Source organism: Dermacentor silvarum, chromosome 8, assembly GCF_013339745.2.
Source record: "Dermacentor silvarum isolate Dsil-2018 chromosome 8, BIME_Dsil_1.4, whole genome shotgun sequence".
In the NCBI taxonomy this organism is placed as follows: Eukaryota; Metazoa; Arthropoda; class Arachnida; order Ixodida; family Ixodidae; genus Dermacentor; species Dermacentor silvarum.
The window spans coordinates 10277424-10301011 of NC_051161.1; the positions used below are offsets into that span (position 1 = coordinate 10277424).

Below are 23588 nucleotides of genomic sequence, written 5' to 3' on the forward strand. Positions count from 1 at the left end.
AATCAACAATTTCGCGTCGCAATATAACGTTATCGAACCCTTTCGACACGTAATGGCATTGCTCTGCAAACTCTTCGTGGGTGAGGACTCGTTTTAGGCGTATTTTTATTCTTCCGTTGCACATCACCATGATTCTTGATCAGCCACCGCAAGCTAAGTAAGGGATGCGGGCCAATCGCAGAAGCCGCACCAGTCCTCATCCGCTAATCTACTTACACTGCGCTAGCTCGGTGGCGGACATGGACACGAAATATGCCGCCCAACGAGAGGCTAACAGCTTCGCTGTAATGAGGAACCTGTCAAGGTAGGCAATGCTATTCGCTTTGAAAGCAAACAAAAGTGATCTTCACTAAACATCTAGAGCGTTTGATTGGGCTGTTCAAACAACGCTGCGGGTCACCGCCCAATGCTTGCGTTGGCGGTGACGCAAATTTGACCTGAAGAGATTGGAATAAAACAGATTGGAACAATTTCACATTATAGGGCCCCAGAATGAGGCATCTATACATACGGAAATGCAGTTTATTGCAAATAGTGACTTGTTTTGAATTATTTACCAAGTGTTTACATTTTGTAAATGTGCCTGAAAGCGCACCACTGCTGGAAAACGCATTTCAGGCTTATGCGCAAGGAAATACTGAATTAGTCAATCTAACTTGAAAATAAACATATTCGCCACCTTTTTTCCATGTTTCTTTATATTGGTGGAACGTAGGACAATTTTTTTAAGTGCTGAAAACCTAGAATTATTTGCTCACCAGGAGGAATAAATCTGCCTGATGTTTATGCACCGCATTTGTCCTCTAAAGCTATAATTAAATTGCGCTTTCCCGGCAGATTGATGTACTGGTCACCCGGCGGCAACGTCTTTCTTGGACATTCTATAGCACTTGCCATCATGGGCGGCTTCTTTTCAACGGTGTTCCTCGTTTCGGCATACGCAGTCGTCACGTCGGAGTTTCCCATGCACGTGGGCCTTAGTATAGTAAGTAGCATGCGTTCCTTTTAAAAAATATCGTTTCTGGGCCATGTCTAACTATTTTTATCAGTCGACTTAGGTTTTAATGTCGCGCATGTAAAATTATTCCGTGTTTTAAAGTCATGTTCTGCAAAAGTGAAACATTTACCCAAAATGAAGGAGAAGTGACGGGCAGTCAAATTCTATTTTCCTAAGGTGATTTCCTCACCATGTTGGAACCACAACGGCGGCAGAATTCGATATCCAAAGACTCATGATTTAGGCAGTGCCCGCTGACAGATTTTTCTTGAACGAATCACCCAAACCAAGGTGGATGTATATCTGCCACGAAATAATATATCATCGAAAAAATGCATTTAGCGAGTATACCGAAGTAATCAGCTCTCTTTTATTAACGCGAAAAGTTCAACACAAAAACCTCAGCTTTTTTTTTTTTTGGAACCTCGGTCATAGACCCTATGCGGCTGCAACATGCATGGCGAATTTGCTTATTGATGCGACAGCGTCAAATGGCAGTGAAACCGCATCTAAATTCCCATTGGCAGCGACGCCACGCCGCAAGCGCGCCTCGACGGAGCAAAGCGGGCGAAAGAATACACCTGCTGCGGCAGTAGCGCGCCAGGTGTTGCGTGAGGGGAGAGGGGATCGCCGCGACGACACGTCACCCTCACTCTACCTCTCGGAAGCCTGTGTTATCCGCGCGTTCCTTGTCCGCTCAAGCTCTCGCCTGCGTTCTAACTGCGCCTCGGTAAGGCTAAAGCTTTAGGTACGGCCAAATCAAAACGCACCAAGCGTCTCAACGAGCTCGCTTGCCCGCGAGGATTTCATGACTCGAAGGACCGCTTAGCGGCGTCCAATTGGACATTAACGCTTTTGCATTTACAGATCATAGGAAGTGCTTAGGTATCCTCAGATTCTTTATTTTATTGCAGCGATAGCTACATTGGCCGTATTCTCGACGTTTCGCTGTGGCCGGTGGCTGCACCGCGAGCTGAGCTGTTGCCTAGCAACCGCCGCAGCTGGCAGCGCCGCTCGCCGTGCCATCTGACATGACGTCAGAGGAGGAGCCGTTGAAACCGTGTTGCAACAACCGAGGAGGAGCCGGCGTTGCATCGTCTATATAGAAGGGGTGGCTCGGTGGGATTCGTAGGCAGATATGAAAAGTGAGTCGGAGAGAATGAAAGAAGCCAGGCTTCGTTGTCGGAACGAAATCAAGAGGAAGCAGCGATCCGAGGAGACGGAGGAAGAACGAGCCGCACGCCTCGAGAAGCGTCGTAAGTACGAAGCGGCCAGGCGAGTGGATTCAGATGAGGATAGCACCCGAAACGTGTTCAAGTCACTGGACGACAACCCCTTATCCTCCCGCCTCACCGACCATGGGGCCGTCTTTGTGGCAATTGAGAAACAACATGAAGACTTTCAAAACAAATGCGTTACACTTTAAAAATGCCTAGTCTTTAATGTAACCATAACTTAACAAGAGGTAACAACCAAACCTAAGCATGCACTCAGACGTAAGAAGCTAAACGATAAAGCTGTAACCGCAGAGAGAACCAAGCTAAACAATAAGATTAACCGTACCTCTCGCTATGCACACCCAGGCATAGCTTAGTTAAGCCACAGCCAATTTTTTTTATTTGTGATACACCGACAGAGTCTATCGGGACTACAGTGGGGAAAGGGAGAAGGAGAGGGCGTGGGTTAAAGACATATAATACAGCTGGTAAACATGACACGGTATGGCCTTACATACATAACCATTTATGACACACACATTTCCAGTACATATAGAACGCCTCTAAAGAACGCCTCATAGAGAACGCACACAGAACAGGCAGCCAACACGAACAGTAAAGCAAACAACATTTGCGCGTTCAGCATCATTTAGGGCGAAAGCCTTTAATGGCTCATATTACCGGCGGCTGACCGTCCGTCCGTCCGTGCCCTGGAACGGCGTCAGCTGTGGCCTCTCCCCCTCACACTCTCTCAGCAATCCCGTGATGCCACAGCGGCGCATAGCAACAGTTGCGCCGCCGCATATGTGGCCTCTCCCTTACACTCTTTCAGCAATTACGCGATGGCACAGCGGCGGCGTCCGACCGTTCGTCCGTCCGTGCCCTGGAACGGTGCCAGCTGCTGCCTGGAGAAGCGCGTGCAGTCAGGTTGTCGACAGGGCTCTTTGTAGTCTGTGTGTCATCATCATCATCATCATCATCATCAGCCTATATTTTATGCCCACTGCAGGACGAAGGCCTCTCCCTGCGATCTCCAATTACCCCTTTCTTGCGCTAGCGTATTCCAACTTGCGCCTGCAAATTTTCTAACTTCATCATCCCATCTGGTTTTCTGCCGACCTCGACTGCGCTTCCCTTCTCTTGGTATCCATTCTGTAACCCTAATGATCCACCGGTTATCCATCCTACGCATTACATGGCCTGCCCAGCTCCATTTCTTCCGCTTAATGTCAACTAGAATACCGGCTATCCCCGTTTGTTCTCTGATCCACACCGCTCTCTTCCTGTCTCTTAACGTTAGTCCTAAGATTTTTCGTTCCATCGCTCTTTGTGCGGTCCTTTACTTGTTCTCGAGCTTCTTTGTTAACCTCGAAGTTTCTGCCCCATATGAATTAGTACCGGTAGAATGCAATGATTGTACACTTTTCTTTTCAACGACAGTGGTAAGCTCCCAGTCAGGATTTGGTAATGCCTGCCGTATGCACTCCAACCCAATTTTATTCTTCTGTAAATTTCTTTCTCGTGATCAGGGTCCCCTGTGAGTAATTGACCTAGATAAACGTACTCCTTTACAGACTCTAGAGGCTGACTGGCGATCCTGAATTCTTGTTCCCTTGCCAGGCTATTGAACATTATCTTTGTCTTCTGCATATTGACACGTATACATGTTTATCTTTCGCCGGTGGCCGCTTTCCACCGGCTGACAAGTGTTAAACGTTGTCGCTCGGCGCAGGACGCGCCTGTATCGGAAGTTTCTAGAACGTTATCGATGCTTCTTTTCGTTGCCTGTTTTCACCGACGCTTATGTTATCTGATTGTGTGACCGACGCGAATTGTCTAGAACTTTCTGGAAGACACGCGGGCATCAGGGATTAATCTGGAACCTTCGATGACTCAGGTATAAAAGCCGACGCGTCTCGCTGCTGATGAGATTTTCGACGATCGCCGACTGTGTTCGCCGCTATCGTTGTGCTTTGAGTGTAGCTTGCTTTTGTGGGCACAGGTTCGCCCAATAAACAACCAGTCTCGTCATACACAGTTTTACGACTGTTTACTTCAGCGTCACTACTACGTGACAATATTCATCTTCAACCCAATTCTTACACTTTCTCGATTAAGGTCCTCAATCATTTGTTGTAATTCGTCTCCATTGCTGCTGAATAGGACAATGTCATCTGCAAACCAAAGGTTGCTGAGATATTCGCCGTTGATCCTCACTCCTAAGCCTTCCCAGTCTAAGAGCTTGAATACTTCTTCTAAGCATGCAGTGAATAGCATTGGAGAGATTGTGTCTCCTTGCCTGACCCCTTTCTTGATAGGTAACTTTCTACTTTTCTTGTGGAGAACCAAGGTAGCTGTGGAATTCTTGTAGATGTTTGCTAAGATATTCACGTATGCCTCCTGTACTCCTTGATAACGCAATGCCTCAATGACTGCTGGTATCTCTACTGAATCAAATGCCTTTTCATAATCTATGAAAGCCATGTAGAGAGGTTGATTGTACTCCGCAGATTTCTCGATTACCTGATTTATGACATGAATATGATCCATCGTAGAATATCCCTTCCTGAAGCCAGCCTGTTCTCTTGGTTGGCTGAAGTGTTGCCCTGATTCTATTGGAAATTTCCTTGGTGAATATTTCATACAATACTGAAAGCAAGCTAATGGGTCTATAATTCTTCAATTCTTTAACGTCTCCCTTCTTATGGATGAGTATAATGTTGGCGTTCTTCCAGCTCTCTGGTACACATGAAGTTGTGAGGCATTGCGTATAAAGGGCCGCAAGCTTTTCAAGCATATCTCCTCTATCTTTGATTAAATCTACTGTTATTCCATCTTCTCCAGCAGCTTTTTCCCTGGTCATGTCTTTCAAGACCCTTCTAACTTCGGCGCTAGTAATAGAAGGAGCCTCTGTATCCGGTTCATCACTATTTTGAATGAGAGTAGCTTTGCTGTTTTGGGCACTGTACAGGTCAGCATAGAAGTCTGTGTGTACTTATCCCCAAACCTCAGACAAGAAGCAGCCATTGCCTTTGTGAATCGCATCCTACCAACAAGCGACAGGCATCGGCCGATGGTCGTTGTCGGGGATTTTAACCAAGAGGCCAGGAACATACATGCATTTGTCAGCGATATATGAAGTTCACTAGCGTTACAGTTGGTCACACCGACGACAAAAAAAAAAAAAGAATGGCATAGTTAGTCGAATGGCCGCAGGCTTTCGCCGAACCCACTTTAGAATTGGCAAAGTGTCCTTCAATTTTTGCAGGTGTTTACATAGCTTAAAGGAAAGTTTCATGGTTACAACTCGTGATCTAAAATGACACGTGTGTTACATGAGATAACAGGAAGTTAAAAAAATTACGTAGAAACTCCTCAGGGAGTAATCTGAATGATGCGTAAGCATTTCGTAGTAACTCAACACCACGTGGCACTCTACACCACGTGAGCATTCAATACACTGCTCAGCGGCTGCGGCTACGGTAAATGCGACAGCGCTGCGGCGAGACGAACTACTGCGGAAGGCGGCGCAGCGTGAACTGATGAGGCAAGCAAACTACGGCGCCAGGTGCACTGACGACGTCACGATCCGAAGCCACGGCTGCTCCACAGTTCTGGCTTACTAAAGGTTTGCCTAGTGCGTGCCTGACTGCACACGTCACGTGGTCAGAGAGACGCGCTTGTGCTCCTGCTCGCGCGTTCGTCGTCGTCTTCTTCCACAGCTCGCGAAAACATTGCTGCGAGTTCTATATTGACAGTGATAGCCTTACGCGGCGGACAACCGGACAGGTTTAACGACGATAGCCTTTCTTGGGATACCTAAACGCGAAAAACTGTCTATCTGTCTGTCTGTCTGTGTCTGTCTGTCTGTCTGTGTCTGTCTGCCCGTCTGTCTGTCTGTCGTCACTCGATTCAACTGCCCGGCCAAAACCGATTCAACCGCCCAGCCAAAATCAAGCGAGCTACTAGCACTGGTGGCATGGGGTCATACACGTCAACATTATACAGCCCAAATTAAACCTCAGGCCTGTTTGAGGCCAAATATATGTACATAACCGTGATCCGCAGCGTTCATTTATTAAGAATACACATTGGACTGGTTTTTACGTTAGTAAATGAAAAATAAGCGCGCTAGAAATGGTGTCGAACAGACGCTACGCGCTAAAGACAAGCCGACTGAAGCCACGGATCTGCAGCCGGCTTTAAGCCAACAGTAATAAAAGGTCCCAACAGAGTGCGCGAGAGCAGGGTGAACGCGGGAAACTTGAATTGAATTCAGCAAAACCTCCATTTCATCCATCAGGGGAGGAGTTAGAGGGGAGGGGAAAGCGTGAGGGGTGGGAGGGAGGAGGAGAGTGGGTGTCACTTATCAGGGGCGGCGGTCTTTCGACGTCATTTGCAGCGAAGTTCTGTTTCGGACATTCAAAGCTACTACGGCGTTCTACGCGACTCATCCAGCGGTTAAAAGAATGTGCCACATCCTGTGCTACAGCCATGAGTGGCGTTGCGTAAGACTCTCAGTGCCAAATCTAGCACACAGGCAGAAATACACAAAATAGTGGACGGGAGGATAGCCATTGCAGTTGCTCGATTGGAAGCGCACAGCATGCGTAATGCGTAAAGTGTGGGTTCCGCTCTCACTGGTGGAAGTGTAAATTATCTTTTTGTCCACTTTCAGTTTCCTCCTTAACCTTATCGTCTCTACATTTTAATAAAAAATACAGTTTCTTTCCTCTACGCTTTTCATGTCTTTGTTGTTTGTTGGCTTCATACGGTTACGAGTGACAAAAAATGGAAGCCCTCCGTTCTCCTTTTTCTCGTTAAAGCTAACAATGTTAAAGCTATGATCTGGAGCAAAATTCACAAAGCTCTTCAATCGTTACTCGCTACTGTTGGCGGGCCGCCTTCCCTAATAAAGTGTCAAGCATCAGGATTTTCTGGTATTTGCTCTTACAAACACTTCTCTCCACCTTCGACTCTATTTTCTCTTTTTATCCTCTTACTCCTTCCCCCGTGCAGGGTAGCCAACCGGAACTACCTCTGGTTAACCTCCCTGCCTTTCTATGCATCCTTCCCCCCCCCCCTCTCTCTCTCTAGCGTAAGGACATTTTTTGAATACAGGCTCAGATCTTTACTAAGAAGGTTCTCTTTCTTCAGTCCGCTATGGAGTTCCTGTGGGGCGTAGGAAACATGGTCGGTTCTGGCCTCGGCGGAGTACTCATTGACGTAAGTGAAATGTAAGACCGACTATGCAAACACTGTATAGATAAAGGCCTCTTGTTTTGCGTTAAAAGTGCTGCTACTTGGACTATTATCTGGCAGCTATTTTGAGCCTGTGCATCCGTTCGCCGCCTATGTCGACGTTGGCCTATGAGCGTAACTTTCCCCGATTTGTCCTTAGGCCTGGGCGTACCCACTGCCTTTCTTCGTAATAGCAGCGCTGCTCGGATTTTCACTGCCATGGACGACCACTTCGAAAAGACTATCTGACAAACCCGTAAAAGGTAACAAAGACCTATAAGTATGAAAAATAAAGCTTTCCAGATGTAACTCTTGAAGACACCGACTTATTAAAATCCCCTCAAAAATCCTTCATACCAAAATTTCTTGCCTTGCTGGCTTACAGGCACCGGTAAATGGTGCACACAAGGACTCAGTTAACGGTCATCCAAACTTTATTAAAAGTTCAACAAATGTTCCAGATATCACACTTCCATACGACTCCCATTATTGAAGTCTGAGTTTGGCTGGCGCAACTTCTTCAGTACTGCCGCCACAGGCAACAACTTCGTTATTTATTTATTTATTTATTTATTTATTTATTTATTTATTTATTTATTTATTTATTTATTTATTTATTTATTTATTTATTTATTTATTTATTTATTTATTTATTTATTTGAACATTACTGCCAGTCTTAGTGCCAAGATTTAGGCTAGAGTGGGCGATGGAGAACACTAACAGCAAAGCATAATTTAAAATGTTAGGAAAAAATATGCATAATTAACTCGTGCCCCTATTCCTACCACCCTGTTATTTGATTTGCTCATTTCCCGGGCTCAAATCATCGGTAAAAGAGTTTATTGTTATTGATAACACTTTGCACAGCCACGTAGCGTCAGCCCCACAGGGCTGCTACAAAAAGTAGCAAGCCCATTTATCAACTCCGACAGTATGAACGCGCCAATACAGCCATGCAATGTTTACTACAAGGAAGGCCTAAAAGAGGGTAAATAAAAAATTCTCACCGTGCCGTATTTCCATCCAAAACGGCTTAGCCATCCACACAAGAGCTGGTAATAAAAGTTTCCTGAAGTTTCTTATATTTGACGAATTTCAGATGCTCAACGATGTTCAAGCCCCGAGTCTCCGAAGAAGCAAATGAAGTTGTACAGGCTACTCATTGATCCAGTGTTCGTAATTGATATGGTTACTGTGATGTTATGCTGGATCATCATGGGATTTAATGAACCGACATTGGAGCCACATCTCAGACAGGTAATGGACATCTCAATGCATCGCAAAAATATTTTTGCTTGCTTTTGTTCATTTCATTCAGTCAGTCATTAGTTCGCTTCCACGCGCTGCTGCCTTGAAAGAGCCTACCAGACTTGTGGGGAGCACAAAAGCAGAGTGTGCAGAAAGGCGTTGCAGAACCAACCGGCAAAACTTAGACACTCAGCATGGGTTTACAGTCTGAGAAAAACACAACAGGAATATCGCGTAAATGGGTTTCACTATTCAATTCCAAGGAATGGTCACTTAATTATATGTCATTGCGATACAAGCGTGAATTCTTTAGCCAGTGACAGACGATTTTGCAGATGTGGGTACAGTTTAAAAGCTCGACGTGGCCCGTGTAGAAAATCTATCAAGCTGCATAGTGGCGACATGGGAAAAGATTATTTAGGTGTAGAATCTCTATCATCGCGACGATAAACAAGATTGTTCGGTTTTCTAGACTTACTTCGTTTTCCAACGTGTCTTATTTTGCAGAGTTACCTTCATCTTGCTGCTTTAGAATCGCATACTTGTTCACGAGCGCTAACATGAATTCAACTGCTTTTCCCTTGACTGCTTCCAAGCTAGCCGGTTTCATGTTGAATAATTTTCCTATTTCGCTCTACAAATTGAGAGCAATCCCTGACTGTGCAATGATCACTCAATATCCTCATAGCATAGTTATGTCTCTTGATCATCATGACTGAACGTTGGGGCATAGGATTGTACTGCTTTTAACCTCTATCTCCTATTTAGCTTTCTTACAATAACTGCTACCGTTTCATTACTGCGATAAAATTGATCAGTGTTGCCCGCTCTGTCCTTATGAATTAGACATTCTACCTCGTATTCCGGCAGATGAGATTGTCAGGTTCTGCAACGCTGAAGATGACTTGCAACAGATTGAGGACCATAGCCGACAAAGTCGAAGAGTAGGGTTGCAGACTATTATGCAGGAAACAAAGTTGGCGTTTATTAGACTGGCAAGTTAACAAAAACTTATGATTGGCAGTAAGTTTATGTAGGCGAATTATTTGCAGGGGACCGTGATCACACGAATAAAATTTACGGAAGAATAAAAATGAAATGGAGTGCATACAGCAGGTATTACCAAAACATAACCAGCAGCTTACCGCTATCCCTGAAAACCAAAGTGTACAATCATTGCACTCTACCGATACTAACATATGGGGTAGAAACTTGGAGGCTAACGAAGAAACTTCACAAGAAGTTAACGTTTGCGTAAAGAGCGATGGAACAAAAAATGTTTGGCGTAATGCTGAGAGACAGGAAGACAAAAGTATGGACCAGAGCGCGAACAGATGTAGCCGATGTTCTAGTTGACATTAAAAGGAAAACAATGGAGCTAGGCTGGCCATGCATCGCGTAAGGTCATTACCCGCGGTCTATTCGAGTTACAGAACAGGTACCAATGGTAAGGAAGCGCAGTCAAGGATTGCGGAGACTTAGGTGGTGTGACAAAATTAGGAAATTTTAGGCGTAAGATATTGAATGAGCTGGCGCAATACAGGGGTAATTGGAGATCCCTGGTAGAGGCTTTCGCCCTGCCATGGACATAAATAGGTTGATAATGATGAATATGATTATGATTTAGCATAGATTTTGTAATGAAACATTTCTCGTTGATTGGACTGATAAACGTTTGACGTGTGTAAAGCAGCAAATGGGCAACTATTGGATCTCCGTAAATGCTATAACATGTCAACAGATTGCCTCTAGATAATGACGTCATTCTTTGCAGTTTGGCCTCGACACTACGAAGCTGGGTGTCGTCTATATGGTTCAGTTTGCCAGCTACACAATTGCGGCGCTTCTTTTGGGATATTTCTGTCACCTAAAGGTACAGCGTCTCTTTGACTACGCCATCCAATATATTTAATTCACGTTGTCTGTTTGTAGGGTCGGGCAAAGGCGGGGAAAGGAATGGGATGGTTGGAGGAGTGGCACAGTTCAAATATATTTAACACAATTTGAGCAGCGCAGTTGAGCTACACAGTTAAGGAAACCCGTCCCAAAAAAGCGCCAATGAGCCTATAACTTCTGTAGTATTTTGTCACCGCTACGTGAAGGGCAGATGAACGGAAAATCGCCTTTTCTATACGGCACAAAGTAAATAACTAGGAGTTTTGCTCTTATCATTCTCAAGGCATTACAGCAGGGCAGATGTGTAGGTGAACAAAAAACTGCAAAATTTGCACCTCTGGAGTGTTTTGTGCCACTGTGCTCTTCAGCTTAATTACTCTTCGACGAGAAAAGTGATTTCACTCCATCCTGTGTCCTCAGGAAGAATAAGACCGCATAATGAAAGGATAAATGAGACGCCTGCTCTACAGTGCGCTGCATGCTTTGGTTCCAATTTTGATGAGAGATTTACTCTCTATAATTGACAATATTTATTCTTGCATGCTTATAAATTCCTCCTAAATTTATCGAACAAGATTATGACATCTAAGTATGTATACTAGAGAATAAACTAGTTAACCGAGAAATTGCAGCAAACAAAGGCGTGGCAAAAGAACGTAATCGTTCAAGAGACATCTAGCATAGTGAGTCACAAGCACATTTCTTTGACGTGGGAGCAGCTGAGTTGAAGAGTGACTTAAACTTTCTTGACAATAAGCCGCGGACCCTCTCAGTAATCATATTGAAAGGGGCCCCAGTGAACAGTTAAAAAACATAAGCTTTTTTTAAAGATTCTGTTTCTTTGGTTTTTCAGAAAAAGATCAATAATCTATTTAAGGGCAAAGTCAATGGCACTGATGGCATCGATATATTTCTGAAGCTCATAAAAGAAGAGGAGAAACATGAATATCAATTTTTTCTTACCCTTTGGACTTATGTTCAGTGTCAAGAAAGAACGTGCAAATTCATTCGAAGCTCCCGCTACGGGCGTGCCTAATAATCAGATCGTAGTTCTGGCATGTAGAGCCCCTGGATATAATTTACTTTAATTCAATTCAAGCAAGGACATCATGCAAAAAGCTACCCGAACGGCAAGTGGCAGGGAGAAGCAGAAGACTCAGGTCTTGGTTTGTGATCCGTGTTGATCTGCTCACGTATGAGGTGGAGGAGACATAATTTGCGTCCATATGTAAAGGTGTCCGATTTCGTGAGCGTGATGTCCCACTCATCCCGATAGGAAGTGCGGAATGGGTTTTTATATTATTTTGTTGCTTGCATTTTTTTCCACAAGCCTTCCAGACAGTCCTCGAGTAAAATTTTCTGCGTTCTTTTAGCCAAATGTCTGGTGCAAATTTTGTGCAGTTCAACTTGTATCTCTCTGACAAGTAAATAAATCAAGAAATCAGACATAAGCCCTCCCGCGTTTCCCGCTTCTCCCTTATTGCTTTGCTAGAGATCACTGAATCACTCCAAATCATCTACCATTAACTGATTTCACGTTCGCACATTTCCTTGTAGCAATATTCCGTGACTACAGAGGTGCTCCTGTTTTTTCCTAAGGCTGGAATAGCACGCATTTGAGCACTAAGTTGCGGCGAAGACAATTCTTTAATCTGTATGCTTTACGCTGCGCTGACCAAATTTTCCTTCATTTAAGGCATATCATCCTGAACGTGCATTGCGTAATCTCAGCAACTGATATATGAACTCGGTCACGGTGTTTTTATAGCATATTGCCCTCATTTCAACAAGAGGAGGTTGTATGTCAAGCAACTGACCGGCAATTGAAATTTACAGTTTGACGAAGCAGTCGAGAGAAGTGGCGTTAGCAACCCTCTGTTTTTTATTTCTCGTACAGGTATTACAAACAGGAAGGAAAATATTAATCCTGTATAGAATAAGAGGACTTCATCGCAATATTTCTGTTCCAGATGGATGCTTGTTTTGCCTTTGTAGGACAATTTCTTACAGTTTTTGTTTTTCTTATACAAGGACCGGCGCCTTTCATTCCAACCGAAGCGTAAGTAAAGTTTTTTCAAAGCCAACTTTTAACTGTTGAAAGCCAATGGTAGCAAAAAAAAAAAAAAAAAACAAGAAAAAAAACGCGGCGGATGCCATGTAACATATGCCTTTGCTGTGGTAAATATTTCTGGTTTTCCCAATAATATAAACTTCCAAATGAGAAATTAAGAAGTACGTTTATTTCGTAACCACTTAAATCAACTAAAAGCCGAGCGGTCGTGGTATAATCACGCGTGCTACTGAACAGATAAAACATTTTCCTGACTTTGAATACATATTCGCACCGGTACCACAACGTAATAAACAGATAATCTCAGCAGATTAAAGCATCCTTCATGAGCCACTTTTACATTGTGATAGTCAGTTCAGGGGACTAGTTAAATCAGAAAGCACAATTTCGGAACTCAGCCGATTCAACTAAGTGTTCGATACACAATAAAGAAGCTAGTTTGATTTCAACGCAATTGACTGCGCATTGAATGAAAGTGAATGCTGTTGAGGCATTGCATCAAATGTGTAACAAAAAAAGGCGAGTAAACAGCGGTTGACATCGAAGAAAGACAAGGCCTTCCTGGGCGCATAAGTGTACCATGTGGTTTAACCCTTCTTTAGACTGCACTACCTTTGAGATCGGCCGACATTTCTAGACTCAACTACTTCCATGATCGGTCCCTGTTTTTGTTGAGTAAAGCCACACTTCCGCTCCCACTTTTGGCGCGCCCAGTTAGAACGAGCGCATCTGGGTATAATTTCGGACTTTTTGCGATAATTATGCATTATTACTTCTCCGTACATAGCTCTATGCTCACTTGGTGCATCTTTTTCGTTTCATGCTTCACTTTGACGCTTTTTTTAATTGCATTACGTGCATTTGGAGACCTCCAATCGCCCTATTTTACAAATGAGATCAGAAAGTGGCGGACAGGTACCCTGATCCGACTAACTTCAAGTAGATCTGAACTCAGGAAAGAAAACATTTTCATCAAAAAAAAATTCAGAGACTTTCCACTACGTGAAGGTGGAAGACCTGCGAAGCTGTTGGTTTTGTTTAATTATGTTTCATTTATTTTTAATTTGGTGGTTATGTTAAATGGTTGAAAAGGCACGACACAACTTCGTTGCGTGGCTGCGCGCAGTATTCTGTATGTGCGAATGAAAGCGAGTTTAGGCGACTAGATTCACACCACCTAACACCATCGGCCGCAGCACATTGGGCCGCTGCGCGTTCGGCTTCTCGTCGCCTTCGCATCGATTCGCGCTGCTGAGCGCGCCGGCGCTCCTTGAGGGCGCCCTCTTCCTCTTCGGAGCGAGCGACACGGGTCTTACCCATGGCGAGATCAAGGGGCAACTGATGACGTCACTAGGGAAATGGCTATGTCAAGAGAGAATGAGACGCAGTTATTGGTTGGTAGACCATTACGTTTTATCACTGACGTTTCGACACATATCGTCACAGACTAGTGTTTGGGCAACAGCGTTCATCGCTCCGGCGCATTGTTTTTGTCTCTTTGGCTGCCACGTGTGACAAGGGCGGTTTTAGGGGGCATTACAGGTCCCCGACCTCACAGGGGTATGCATGTGGCATCGAGTTTAGACCATTTCTGCACTATCACCAGGATCGACCCACATGACAGGGGTATGTGCCATTGACCTTGCAATGGGCCCTTTCTGTACGATCGCCAGGATCGGCCCACTTTTTTCTAATTGTTGTTCTACGCGTCGTTTTGTACGCGGACGCGATCCACCAGAACCTAGGCATATACAGCTTCGCTGTAAAAGGTGTAAATTTTGGGGGCATTACCCAAAGAAATATTCTCCCTAGATTTACACCGTCATCTTGCGTCTAAGCATGCTGATGCCACAAACATTATAGTTTTCATAACTTGCTGAGAAATACGACTACAATACCCGATAGCTCCTCGCAACTCCTTCCTTCTTGCGCAAGAGTCAATTTTCTGTGCTTATTTCTTTTCTCTCTTCAGGGCTATGTGGATGGTATACCTCTCTCAAGTGTTCACGGGGGTAGGCATGGCCGCTCAATTTGTTTGTGGTTATTGTCACGCACTACAACACGCTGTGTAAGTTTCATCATGATGAAGGCATTCAAGCTTGGTTGTGACAATGACGATACCCATAGTCAGCTTTAATGGTAATGAGCGACACCATGAATGAATGATATCACCGACGTGTTTTAATTACTATCTCAAGAATCATCGAGTGTCAGGACATTATTAAAAGAAGCGACCCGCTGTTGCAGGTATTTTACATCAGGGAATTTTCACAAAATAATAAAACTGTCGCTGCAGAAGTTTTTGTTTTTGTGTTTATGTCGGAGTACCACGTAGGGAGGGAGGGAGTAGGGGGGAGGGCACTGCACGGAAACTGGGGCCATATTCACAAAGCTCTGCTTTCGTAACTTCGCTTTGCCATTGGCTGGTCGCCTTCACTAGTGATATGTCTGGCATCCGGATTGGCTAAAATTCGTTCTTACGAAAAATTCTAGCGTAAGAAGTTTTTGTGAATTCGGGCCATGACCACCTTACACCCGTGAGTGTACGGACAATGGGAGCTCGTGCCAAACTGCATTGACGCGCCACCTCCGGGCGTGGAGCCTGTTGTCGAGAGTGAGCTCAAGCGCCGGTGCGCCTGCGAATCCCCTCACATCTGACGGTCTGCCATGTTGCTTTTCTCGGCGACGTACGCTGCTTGCCGACTAAACGCTCACCGTCCAGCCGCCTATGCCGCTTCCTCGGCTCTAACATATCGCCGCGGCTATGTCACATAGTGGCCAAGGCCAAGCTGGCTCGCGCGTCCGTCGTGCATTGCATTTTTGTGGTTATCGCGCGGCCTACTGCCCACTCTCACACCTTTTGATGACTCGGACAGAATGGATTGCTTCTTACGGCGGCTCTATGTTATCGGAAGAGCTTCCAATATTTGCTGGCGACGTGATACTGCTGCTTTCACTCAATAAAGCGTCGATAAACTGTTGCAATCCTTTTGCGTGACAAAGGACACCGATTGAAAAGCAATGCTTGAATAAGTGGCCGCTGATATGGAAGCGCTTCCGATAACATACGGCCGCAGTGAGAACCAAATTGTTCGCGATTCGCCAAAAGGAGGTAGAGTAGGCAGTAAGCCGCACGATAACCGATAGGAGATGCGCGACGGGCGCGCGAGCCAGCTCTGCCGCAGTCATTCAGTGAAACAGCGGTACAGATGTGACGGAGCAGAGGAATCTGCGCAGGCGGCTGCCTGTTGAACGTTTAGTCGACGAGCAGCGTACCTCAATAAGGAAAGCAACATGACTTGCTGGCACATATGATGGGACGCGCATGCGCACGGCCGCTAGAGCATTCTCGACAGAAAGTGCCACGCATCCAATTTTCCAAGTTTTCGAACCGCTCCCGTTGTCCATATACTTTTGCTCACGGGTGCGCGCATGCCCGAATGCGAACTTACCTCATATTTGAAAATACTTTGTCAGTGTTGCCTACTGATTGTTTTTTCCGCGAAGGTAGAGCCTGGTAATTTCAGTAAACGGACACTAAAGTGAATTCAGGTTTCATATGGATATTGTAAGCCACGTTTTGTCATATACTAATGCACCATTCCACCGAATTTGAGAGCTCCGATTAATTCATAGAAAGCATAAGAAGGTGAGACGGCTGTTCACTCTATCGGCGCTCTCTTTAACGGCTGTGAGCCACAAGCCGATAGCGCGCATGTGGTTGATCAGTATGGTGATATTATTGTTGACTGCACCAAAATTCAGTGTAGCAATGTTTCTTTCATTTTCATAGAGAGCGTATATTTATGCAATATATGCCAAAAGGGTGCTTTGAATATAAAAAAATATCGAACAATAAACAAATCGTTGCATTATGTACTCTAAAGGAACACCGTAGCACGCTGACCACCGCGTACTTAGTTGGGGCTTATTTCAGTAAGGACTCCTGTGTGCGTCGATCTATAAACCAGACAGCCTCGACTTCACGCCGGCAAGAGAATTAAAAACCATGTGACGCTTATTCCTGGCGTAGAGAGAGTGCGCGGGAGCATACTTTCGTACGCCCTTCCGTGAAATATTTTTACCACTGACGTCGTCCTTGGCGCCTTCCCACAATCAATCGCTTATCATGACTTCCCGTGTCATCACAGGAATGACAATACAAAATATGGAATAATGCTTAGTTTTTCTAAAAGTTAAATTTTCTTTGCTCACCTGTCTGTGTGTGACAACAAAATCAACAATTTTCAGGATACGAGGATATCCGAATGATATAAAAACAACGTCTTTCATTTCCACCGTCGTTATCACAAGTCTTGTGCTCGGGTGAGTTCACTTTTGTTTGTTACATTCGTTATATCTCTCTGTCTTCCTCTTTCTCCATCTACGCATATACATCTTAAAATATGAGTGCCTTAACACGAGAGCATTAATTGTGTTTGTTGCGGTGCCTACCTGGCTGAAGTAGGTTCAAACACTCCATAAAGTGCGCTGCCCAGGCGAAACGCACTGGTGGAAAAACGATCGAACGTTTTATTCATTCTTAACAGAGCTGTTTCAGGGTACGGCACATCAAGCTTGCAGTGCCTTCGGTCTTTTATATCACCATAGGTGTCCTTCATCCCCGACTTTCGTAATGCAATGTATTGCGAAATTTCGCAAGCAATGTATCAATGGCACGTATATGTCAGCTCATTTCCAAATAAAACTTGAGCACTCGTAATCTGTTACTTATTACAGAGCTACAATGACGCCTCCGATTGCTGGATACCTTGTCGAAAGGTTTGGATATAGGAGTGGGTCTATGTTCATGTTCGGACTTCTTGTACTATGGGTAAGTACATTCCCTTTTCACGTCACACTTTAAAAAAAATATATGCGTACGGTATATTGCGTTGCTACTTTGTTGTTGTTTTTTTGTACTTTTACAGCGATAAATTATCGGCTATAAGCAAAGGGAGTTCGGTGACGCGAAATCTATAAAAGAAAATGACGGTGTGTGTGGCGGTGCAAAGCGGCAGGAGATAGAGGTGAAAACATATATACACATGTGCTTTTGGCTAGCTTCATGTAGACAGAAGTTCCCATATGACTATTGGAATAAGAATCTTTATAAATTGCTGAAAAGAAGCTTAACATTGTGGAATGTGCTTTTTATAGTCCTCCCAGCGACCTTACTCATTATGGTATGCCATTCTTTGCTACGTAAAGCAGTGGATGGCACATTACCGCAGACATAGCTACTTATGTAGCGGTGTCTTCACCATTTTTATCTTTTGCGCAAGAGCACTGATATTCTGCTAATTCTTGAATGTCTTGAGTTTACAACCACGGCTTTAATTACGAAAACTAGATTCCGTTGGTCCCATCTACCTCGAATGCCTTAAACTCTTGCTGATGATGCGGACAGTTCAGAGAGCAGCTCGTCTGCGTTACGTGTATTTCGCCGCACTCCAACATTATAGTCGTTCTCGCACGCTCTACACAGTATGCTTCTCGGGAAGTCCTGATCGTCGGGATTCTGACAATTTCACTGGTTGTTCAGTTCCTTGCCCGTGCTTCTGTGCAAACCATAGCTGCTCAATGTGTCACTTAATCAACCATAAGCTTCGTTGTTATAAACGAAGGCCGACACACGTAACGAGGCGTACACTTAATATTACCTTTTATCACAATGACTCGAGGCCTACATCATCCTTGATGATTGCGACAGTACTCTTTTTTTTAATTAGACGCTCTCCCTTTGCTTGCTTTATATAATTTTTGTTATTGTTAAGAAAATGGCAAGTGTATGCATTACGCATTTTACGTGCCGGCACCTTGCAAGGTCGTAAAATCAGGCGTGTTTCGAAATTAATTTTCCGAGAATCTCTACCTATCTCTATCCTTCATTCTCTAGCTGGTAACACGAATGTTATTTCTTCCTTCTTTTGCCTTTTTCTGTCCTCCAGACCCCAGTTACATTCATTCAGTGGATGGCATCGTCCTGCAGCAGGCGACGCAAGCAGCAGTGTGGTATTACAACGGATTCTCGCACCTGTTGACCTCTATTTTATAGTGGTTCCAACGCAAATTCTACCGGTATGGTCCGTTGTACAACGCCAGCCATGCAACGCGCCCCCACGTACAAACAACTCATGTGTATTTTGAGCTAGAACAATAAGGCGCCCCGAGGAACTTGATTTTTTAAAGCGAAGCTTCCTTCACCTACTATTCCATGGTTTCCCCTAGGTCGGTCGCTGGTCGGGTTCTCGCCGGATAAATTGGCATTAACTTAGATTCGCATATACTTTTAACAAATGAAGCGCGTGCGGCACAGGGAGACAAGCCTGTGCCTTTTATTAGCGTTCAGTTTCTTCTCTCTCGGGCATTTGTGCATGTGTGCTAGATCTAACCCTGGGGGTGTTAGCCAGCGCCACTCACGGCCAATGCGGCGGATGTGAAGCATCCTTTTAACCACATGCATCACGTAGTACGTAAGTTTCGGAGGGGACCATAAACCCTCCTACATTCCCTCATGGAATCGAAACTGTATAATTGAAAGCTCTTGCTATGCAACGAGCTAAAAGAATAAGGGTATTTTTCGAGAAATCATATAGGAATCGAATTATATAGAGGAAATCATTTGTTATGCTTCTTTAGAGTAACAACGGAACTAGCAGGACCTTTCGTTACGGTTGGTTACTTTCTGTTGGCAAAGTGATACTGACAGCTTGCGCTACTACATCCATAGAAAAAGGTTTACAAAATTTTCAGTTTTATTACTGTTTCACTGGAGAAAGATATGGTCCCATCGGAACAGCGTTGCACTAAATAAAGTGTAGTGTTTTGACAGCGAGTTTCCGCGGTCATCGAGTGAGATGGATCCATGTTTCCTTGTGCACGCGTGACACCATACTTGTTTATTGAGTTAGTATGCCTATGTTTATAAGTTTATACTGCCGATAAAACTACTATCCTTACTTCATATAGCTGTCCTCTAATTTGCTAGCGCAATCGATGTTTTGCCTTTCTGGCGACACGGAGACATTTTTTTTTTAATTTCTACACTTCTTAAACAAAAGTATGGCTTTTTTCAGTGCCACTGGTTTCTATCATCATACTAAATATAAACCCTATTTCTGATTCATTTAATAAAATACGCTTCGCTTGTGCTCTCTCTGCTATTCGTACATTCTGCTGATGTGCTGCTCTGTTGCAGAGGTAACGTAATTTATTTTATTATAACTTCAATCCAACGGTATTGTTTTCAGTATATCACAACTCTGGGATCGTTGTCTGCATACGCGTATTTTGTAATTTAGTCTTATGAATAAAATCTCATCATTCCTCAACAAAATATCCTTGTAAAAGGAGGTGAGCAATGCAGTGCATGCTATAGACATATTCTCTAATAAAAATTCTGTGCCATTCCACTCTGTGAAGGTGGATGACCAGCGAAGCTGTGTATGTGGTGATTGACCGTTGCTCCGGTGAAACGTTCCAAGTTTGCGGGATGGGGTCTACATGGACGGTTCGCATTTCTTTCCACCTCACGGTCCTGGCGGGCAGCACGCTTACGCTTGGCGTTTTCGGCCCACTCATCGTCGATGGTCTCCTTCCGCCGTCGCCGCGCCCATTCCCTTTTCTGTTCACGCCGTCGTAGGCACGCTGTTGTTCTTCAGACCATACAACACGTGCCTACCCACTTCAGTCAAAGCATAACTGAGGAAAGGAGCTACGTAGAGCATAACGTCAGGAGACCGAAGACACTCAGGTTGGTAGGCACTAGTTTGGGTTAGAGCACTGCACGGGCTCGGGCTTACCCGAAAGCGTGGGCCGGGCCGGGCCGGCAGAGCAGTTTTTTCACGGGCTCGGGCCGGGCTCGGGCACGGTGTGTGCTTTTTGACCCGGGCCCGGGCCGGGCTCGGGTTTTTTGACGCGGGCCCGGGCCGGGCTCGGGCTTTCTGCGAGTTATTCTCGGGCTTCTCAACTCTGAAAACATGTATTTTTCGGTCTCCGGCCGGGTTCGGGCCGGTTTCGAGCCGGGCTCGGGCCGGGCTCGGGCTTAAGGTAAAGGGGTGGCGGGCAGGGCCGGGCGGGTAACGTAGATTATTTCCGGGCCCGGGCCGGGCCCGGGTATCGCCATAAAAGTTTTGATCGGGCTCGGGCGGGCCGCCCAATGTAAAAACGGGCCCGGGCCGGGCCCGGGCCGCAAAAATCGGCCCGTGCAGTGCTCTAGTTTGGGTACGCGGGATGGCGTACACATGTATGGTGCGAACGTAGACATGGCCGACGCGGGTCCCAGTGTAATATCTCTTCTTATCAGCTTAATGTCTAATACGGGTTCTATTTGGGCCCAAGATATTAAACTAATTTTTGCAAGTAGGTGGAGTGCTTGAATCCTGCTTCACCTCCACAGCAGGTCGGCCCGGAATTGCCCTATCTTCGGGATCGGTCCACGTTTTTGGTCTACGGACATCGATCCCCTGGAAACTAGCCATATACAGCTTCGCTGTAATACTGTGCAGGTACCTTAGACGATGATTTCCAATGTAAACGAAAAGTCGATCGCTTTTAGAAAGCTATGTATTGTCACGTTGTATCGACGATGAAGAACGACACAGTGTCAAAACTGTGAGATACAAACTCAACTCTTTGTTGGGCGAACTTGTGCCCAGTAAAACAAGTAACCTCAAGCACAAGGATAGCGGCGAGCAAAGTTGGCGATCGTCTAAAATCCTATCAGCGAGACAAGCGCGCCGACTTTTATACACGACTCGTCGAAGGTTCCAGCGTAATCGCTGATGCCCGCGTGTCTTCCAGAAAGTACTACAAAATTCGCATCGCGCATAAAATTGGATTGCACACGGTTCGCCGAGATAGAATCGGTAACATTCGAGAGACTTCCGATACTTGCAGGCGCGTCCTGCGACGAGCGACATCGTTTAACACTTGACAGCCACTGAAAACGGTCACCGGAGAAAGGTGAACAAGTACACACACGTGTCAATATATATATATATATATATATATATATATATATATATATATATATATTCGGTTTATTAAAGAAATTATCAGTTTGAAGATGAATACTTGTTTCCGTGAGGACATTTAAGTAGTGTTGGTTGTTTCAATGCGTAATTCCGCAGAGAACAGAACCAGTAGATCTGTAGCAGTGCTAGAGCCTGCAGCCGCCACAGGGGGAGAGGGAGTAAAGGGGGGGGGGGGGGGGGTCAATCCGTTCCAAGCCGGGTGCTCCACCGCAGCATCCCCACTAACACAATACTGTCCGAAGCCCTGGCATGACAGGGCCATAGCAGGTGTGCTACAATGCATAAAACGACGTTTGTTAAGAAAGTAACTGGCATGCCAATGTATTTCTCCGCAAACTTCGGGAATTTTTTATCGAAACTGGTGTCATCCTGAGAATTCGTTCCAAGTGGATCCGCCTTGCGAACTCCACGGCTAGAATTTGTAAATTGAAATATTGGCCATAAGGTAATTAGTTAAAAACTTAGATTTTTTGGAATTAGTCAGTTATGCATTTCAATTTCTTGTGCATCTAATATCCGCCTCATCGATTAGACCACTTCGTGAACTAGAATTGTGCTATCTGCCACAGGCAACCTTTAAACAATTTTGAAAGTGTCTGCTGAAACACTCTGTATATGTAGATGTAGATCCTCGTGACATAATGGGACGTACCCACTCTTGGGGATCGGGCAAGAATCCGGTAGGTCAAAGTAAACTGCAAAACACGAGGTCAAAATTTTACAATAAGTTAGAATCAAAATATAGAGATTGGATAGCCTGCATTATCTTATGAAAATGAAATTGTACCATAACCGTAAAAAATAAAGCAATTAAAGTGCAATTAGGGTAAAAGAAACGGAGGCTTTAAATTGTGTATTCAGAATTTAAATCTCATTGACCCTAAAAGAAAATCTTGGATGGGGGCGCTAACCTCCCCGTCGTTATGCCCAAGTGTAAAGGCAGCTAAATATGGGTGCCTCTACATTTTTCAACTGTGCAATCTAATCCAAGAAGGCGGGGTGCAGTTTCATTTTCTTAAGCTAATAAATCGTTGAGAAGAAATTAAGAAAATTATATGTGGTCTCACCTTCCCTACACATATGACAGATCTGTGCACGGTGCCAGACCACTCCTGTATAAATAAAAATTTAAAGAATGTATGCGACAGAAAAGCCTGCATGACACTGCATATTTTTTTTAGGTGCGACGTGGTCACGGATAGAATAGATTGTACGATTAATGCGCAACCTAATTTCAATGTACTGACAGCGTGCAATACGTGTGAACTTTTTCTTTTGACCGCGTGCTTGATTGCGACATTTCGGTTTTCCAACTTAGGGCACAGTGCAAGTGTGGCGCTTAATATTCTTTTTTTAGCCGATACATCAAACGCATGTGGCCGTACGTAGAAAGCTGTGCGGACGGCATTTGATTGCAAGTTTTTTTCGTCAAATGGTCCTGAACCACTCGGCGCGAGCGAAAAATTGCGCAATCGCAGCTGCGGTGATTCGTTCACTCGGTGACAGGAACACTTGTGGAGTTCTGTATCGAACTCGAATGCCGTTTCCGTAAAAATTTCAGGAAGTCTAACCTCGCAACTAGGCGCAGCTAAGCATACTGTTGCGTAGCGTGTAAATCTACACAGCACAGTCTAAAAAAAGATCCGAGAGCACCTATAAGCACTTCTTATGAGTTGTGAATGCGAAGGCATTCACAACTCATAAGACTCATTTTGAGACTCACAACTCATTTTTTATTTTATACAGCTAAGCTGTCCATGGTTAGGATCTAGAAAAAAAATGTCTCCGAAATGTTGACAAAAAACAAGTGGGCCGATCCTGGAGATAGTGCAAAAAAGGTCCAAGCGCAATGGCACATACGCATGTCATGTGGGCCGAT

General features: G+C 44.7%; 1 protein-coding gene, 1 long non-coding RNA gene and 1 pseudogene across 2 annotated transcripts in view; all 3 read left to right on the forward strand.

The window, feature by feature from the left end:
- The window catches only part of LOC119461942 (multidrug resistance protein MdtG-like), a 29848-nt gene extending 17185 nt beyond the window's left edge, over positions 1 to 12663 (forward strand). Inside the window, exons 5-10 of the mRNA XM_037723305.2 lie at positions 838 to 985; positions 7372 to 7440; positions 7616 to 7718; positions 8556 to 8713; positions 10479 to 10577; positions 12571 to 12663. Of these exons, the coding sequence (XP_037579233.2) occupies positions 838 to 985; positions 7372 to 7440; positions 7616 to 7718; positions 8556 to 8713; positions 10479 to 10577; positions 12571 to 12663 (670 nt within the window). The remainder of the gene's footprint in view (positions 1 to 837; positions 986 to 7371; positions 7441 to 7615; positions 7719 to 8555; positions 8714 to 10478; positions 10578 to 12570) is intronic.
- Positions 12664 to 14528: 1865 nt separating this feature from the next.
- Positions 14529 to 19483, forward strand: LOC125947548 (uncharacterized). The gene is made up of 4 exons (XR_007468372.1): positions 14529 to 14739; positions 16923 to 16997; positions 17412 to 17505; positions 18623 to 19483. It is a non-coding gene; the product is annotated as an uncharacterized LOC125947548 (long non-coding RNA).
- A 1455-nt stretch (positions 19484 to 20938) lies between these two features.
- LOC119462979 (U2 spliceosomal RNA) lies at positions 20939 to 21118 on the forward strand (annotated as a pseudogene).
- The last annotated feature ends 2470 nt before the right edge of the window (positions 21119 to 23588 follow it).